Below are 5,479 nucleotides of genomic sequence, written 5' to 3'. Positions count from 1 at the left end.
CCCCCCAAAAAAAAAACCCAACAAAAACCAAAAAAACAAAACAAAAACAAAACAATAAAACAAAAAAAACACTTCCCCCTTACATCTATTTAGGCCTTTCCGAGTTTTTTATGATTTATTTTATAACCGAGTTTTCCAAAAGAAAAAAATCCGGTTATTGAAATTGTGAAATTGGCGTGCGAGCGGCTGCCAAAAGGGTACCCTTATTGTACGCAAAACTCCTCCTACCGTTCGAAGTTGTTGTTTGAAGATCAGTTGTACATACATGTATATCAGAGATGTGCATTTTGCTTTGATTTTGATAATTGATCAATAAAAATACAAGCTGTAAAACTTATTCATTTGTTGGCAAAATATTGCTTAAAGGGTACCCCTATTGTACGAATAACTCCCTTTACAGTTTTGTAGATAGGAATTTGTTCTTTTGCGGATCAATTGTAGGTATATCAGAGGTGTGCATATTGCTAGGACTTTGATTCTGATATTTTATGAAAAAAATACTACCTTATATATTTTTGGCAATATATTGCATATAGAGTACCCCATTTTGTGTTTATCAATTCAGAGTTGACAAGTCAATTCATTTTACGGATATTATTTACACAAAAGAAAATTTTCGGTTTGATGTCATATTGACAGCTTATCTCTTGTTAAAAGTGTATGTTGATGCATACTTCTTTAATAAAATTCACAATTAATTAACGCGAACTAAGCTATGTACATGTATCATGTATACAAAAAAATTATACCACTGGTAGGTTTTATATAATAGACGGTATGTTGAATATTGTTGCCGTTTCTAGTGATATTTTATCTACACAGGTATGATAAACTGCAAAAAGACCTACATGTTTATACAAACATCTCGTGTTCTACTACTTAAGTTCAAGTGATGCATATATAGTTGATATCCGAATTTTATTTTATGCCAGCGGGATATTAGAGAGAGCTAATTAATAATTATCTGCTCTCTCTCTCTCTCTCTGACTTTTCATCTAAACTATGTGTTCCAAGATATCCTCAATTCACATTTTGCTTAATTATTCAATAATCATAAATATCCCACGGTTCAAACGATATATACTCATTCAAACTATGAAAATTATCCCAGATTTCTTCTATGAAACGCCCCTCTAGCTTGTCAGATTTCAATACACAGCTTAAAATAAATAAGTTTAGAGGATTTTTAACTGAATAGTACCGAGATGAAAACGTTAAAAAATTGTACAAGGTATTCCGAGTGACTTAGAGGTACCGTGAGCAAGCTCACAAATGTTACCTCCTGCTAAGAAAATAAAATAACTCAAGTACAGTGTACCATTATTTCTCTTTAGGAAAGTAATGGATGCACCATTTTTTAAAGTAACCTTGAAGTTGCGAGTTTGACCAAAGCTCCTGATTAGGACATATTTACAGGTCTCAAACAATATTTGTATCAAACTTTAGTTTTAATCATTTTCCATTACAAGATATGCCACCTAGAAAGGAATTAAGCATTTTTTTAAAACAATGACCTTGAACTGAAACTAAGTCAAGTTCATGAGACACCCTCAGGTCATTAGCAATCTTTATGTGAAGTAGGAATGTCCAATGTTTCTCGATAAGAAAGGCATTGACCTGACAAAATTATGAATGGGTTCTTTCCAATGACCTTGAACTTGCTCAAATGACCTTGAGTCAAAATCATGATATACCATCAGGTCATAAGCAGTCTTTGTGTAAAGTAACAACTTTCAATGATTCTCCATAAGAAACATTTATAAAAGACCGGACACAAAATTTGCACTTTTCCTTCCAAAAGTTCCTTTTGACAAATTAAGGTCAACCTTGAACATTGATCTAGAAAATTATGTCAATTTCACTGTAACCCTCTTCTGAAGGGCATGGTATGTGTGAATGTTGGGCTCGGCTTGGCCAAAGGAAAAGGATATATGCTCTCAACCAATGAAATCTAATGACAGACAGACGGATTGACCACTAGAGAAAACCAACAGACCCCAAGATGCATACACAATCCCTCATACAGATATGCCCAGCATAAAGATAATCAAAATGGCTTCATTCTTTCTTTTATACCAGCTTTTAAAAACTGCAGTAACTGTTTGGGGATAAAATTCGAACAAAAAGGAAAAAATTAAGTATTCCTATATGTTTTTACTAGAAATAATAATTAGGAAAACATAATTTTAAGGGGCATATTTGGCCAGAATTTTGGTTGACGTATGTCCATTGTGCGGTCATATGACATCTGAACTGCCGTTTCCATCCCATGAATCATTGCAGCCCCTTTCCCGTACAGCTTTGTCATCTCTGCAGTGCGTCTGACCCCAGGTCTCTCTGAGGGTGCCTCTACAGTTGGGGCTTTCTTATTGGCCTTTGCTAAAACAAAACACAGAATTAAAATTATGAGGACTTCTCTGCTCTATATTAATATATCAAATTTTAAGATTGCATTTTACTTAAAGGAGAAAATTATGATGAAAGTATTTCAACTTATAAAGTCATATTTTGGGGCCAAGGCCGTTCAGAATGCTATGAAGCTTTTAATTGATTAGTAGATAAAATCATGAACAAATATAGACACTGTACCTTCCTCAATCTGAATCCTTTTCTGCACTCTTCCATCTTCACCAATGATTTCTTTAGATGCATCTAAAAGTCAAAATCAAAATTTAATAAGATTTAGGAAGTGACTTTCAAGTTTAGCGGTACTCCAGACTTTTGCACATTAAATTTTGATCATTGTAAAATAAATGGTACCTATTTTTTTTAATGTCGTTATTTGTGATAGTCCATGTCTGTAAAGTTACATATACTGTCTCAAAAGTAAGGTATTTCCTCTTTCATGAGCATGTAAATACCGTAAGTACTTTTGGGTATTATAATGAAAGTGTAATCATAAATAGATTTGTCACCATTTGATTTGTGTAGGAAAATAGTAACAATGGGATTGACACAGAGATAAGAAATGGAATTTTAGTTAATGATGTGATACAAGCCAGATAAAAGAGATGCAAAAAACATAGGCTCAAAAGGAAATTTGGGTCTTCCAAAAGATGGATTGGTTACGCTTGAAGATAAGCTGAAGATTAAAAGAAATGGGCATTAAAATGAATCAAAAGGGTGTGTGCTGGGTGAGACAAAATATCCTAATTTTGATTTACTTTTGACACATGCATTTTAAAAAAAAATAGAAAGTTAAATTGACAAATTGAATAACACTACCACTTCCTCCACATTATGTGTGGACTCTAGACTCCATGGTCTCATGTACCTCACCTCTTTGTTTTCGATGTTCCTCTGAGTGAGCAAAGAACTGAACCATTTCCTCAGTCAGTTCCATCTCATACACCTCGCTGTCATCCGAATCTGCCCCTCCATAAGAATCCGGATCTACCACTCTGCTGGCCCGACTTTGACCTTTTTGTCTTCCAGCTCCAGGATTCTTCTGACACGCCCCCCTCCTCACTCCTCCTCTAGACCTCCCCCTTCCTCTGCCCTGACTTGGACTGAATCTGAATTGCTGCCCTCGTCCCACACTAGGTGTTGTACATCTTGAAGAGTTCATACTTTGAAAGTGACCTGTGAAGTTCATAAAGTTTGACATGGACCTCATTATGTAGAAGTGTCTTTGGCACCAAGCCATACTCTGGTAGTAATGCTTCCAATACCTGTCAAAGCATCGGCTCATGTGCCAGTGTTGTGAAGAAAACCCTGAGAATTTTTTGCTGCGTTTTTGAGGAGAGGCTTCGTCGATGCTTTCATCAGTGAAACAACTACTGGACTCAAGGCAGGAGCTGCATGAAGGATCCTCACTGTCCTTGACCCCTGCTCTATAATCAAGGTCAGTATTGCTTAGGTCTGGGTCAGGGGTCAAACTGGTGAGGGTGTTGTTCAGTTCTGACGGGGGCGTGTCACAGTCAGAGCTGGTTAGTTCACTGGACAGAATTTCCTCCTGTTCCACTAACAAAGTTTTACTCTCAATGATTATCAGTTCACTTTTAGGATCCCCATTGGTTATTGGGCAATCTGAGGCTTCCATCCTGTAATAACAAAACAAATCTTCTGTATACAATTTTTCACAGATTCACTGGTATCTAATTCTTACCATCATATACATGTTCTATACCCACTGGCAGACGTATAGGGAGCCCCCCCCCCCAACTTTCTGTGATTTTTTTTTTTAAACTATAGAAACAGAAAAGCAATTTAATTTCTGTTGTTTTTTATTTTTCTTGTAATGTGTCAAGTAGACTTTACTATACTCTGTCCCAAGATATCCTGGAATCACATTTGGCTTAATTGCTTGATATTTATAAATACCTCAGGGTTCAAACGATGTTCATTCAAAAGTATGAAAAATTTGCAAGATTTCTCAGTCGAAATGATCCTGTTAGCTTATCAGGTTTCTATACAATGCTAGAAAATGTGATGTCTATGGGGATTTTGTACTGCAGCAAGCCCGGATGATAACGCTGAAAAATTGCCAGTGTATTCCAAGTGTATTCGGAATGGAGAAAAGAGGTAAACATTCCCCATTATAAATCTCCCTAAGGAATCTGTTTTCGTTCCACTCCAGTGAATTTTTCTGAATGAAAGATGATGATGTGTCAATGAAATTATCTTGGAAATTATCCCTTTCAACTATTTCAATTGCACTTCTTTCACAGGTATGTGTATTTTTATTAAAAATCATCTAAATGTGCTGCATAGATATCTTGGGACAGACTATAGAATAGCTCAACAGAGTGTCTTCAAAAATTCCAAAACCTTAGAGCTTCTGCAGGTTAAGTCCAAAATATCTGAAATTTTCCTGGCTTTTTTTGACAATTTTGATATTTTACTTGCCTGGCAAATATCAAATATTAAAATCTTTAAAACAATACTTTGCCCAATGGGCTCCCAACGGCCTTTGCCCTGGACCCACAGCAGTCCTCAAGGCAGGCCCGACCCCGGCTGCTTAGCCCCCTTTCAACAAAAACATATCATAATTATCATGGTTTAATGCATCCACGGCCACGAGTGGACCCTGACATTGTGAAGATAAATTTTGATAGACTATTGATTTTTACAAAATAAGTACCAATATAAAACAATTTTAGGATTCAACTGTTCAACATGCATAAATGAAATGTAATACATGGTATAAATATAGACGAACTGTTATCCAAAAATACGATATACGCCTGGAATGGCACGGCAGAAAAAACGTCTCGGCCGTAACGTTAAGTAAACAGGTGCACATGAAGATTTAAATCGTGTGTTAACTAACCTGACAACTTTGCTGGTGATAAAAATACGATACCACAGATATGGGCTCGATATCCTTTTTTCAAATTGTTATTTATGTAAACATTCTCGCGACATTTTATTAACTGCGAAAACGTTCTTTAAACGATAGTTCGAAAATCCTCGATCTCTCTTCGAAATGCTCTCTGGTGTAAGAAGATATGTTTGGTATATATGCTGTTGGGTATAT

General features: G+C 35.8%; 1 protein-coding gene across 1 annotated transcript; it reads right to left on the bottom strand.

Annotated features, from left to right (window-relative positions):
• Positions 1-2,134: 2,134 nt before the first annotated feature.
• On the bottom strand, positions 2,135-5,427 carry LOC128191615 (gem-associated protein 8-like). The gene is made up of 4 exons (XM_052863776.1): positions 5,273-5,427; positions 3,280-4,043; positions 2,590-2,652; positions 2,135-2,379 (listed from the first exon to the last, which is right to left on the bottom strand). The coding sequence occupies exons 2-4, from the start codon at positions 4,040-4,042 to the stop codon at positions 2,171-2,173; spliced, it is 1,035 nt and encodes a 344-aa protein (XP_052719736.1). The 5' UTR covers position 4,043; positions 5,273-5,427; the 3' UTR covers positions 2,135-2,170.
• Positions 5,428-5,479: the final 52 nt, after the last annotated feature.

Source organism: Crassostrea angulata, chromosome 7 (assembly GCF_025612915.1).
Source record: "Crassostrea angulata isolate pt1a10 chromosome 7, ASM2561291v2, whole genome shotgun sequence".
NCBI classification, from domain to species: Eukaryota; Metazoa; Mollusca; class Bivalvia; order Ostreida; family Ostreidae; genus Magallana; species Magallana angulata.
This window is presented reverse-complemented; position numbering and strand designations above follow the sequence as displayed.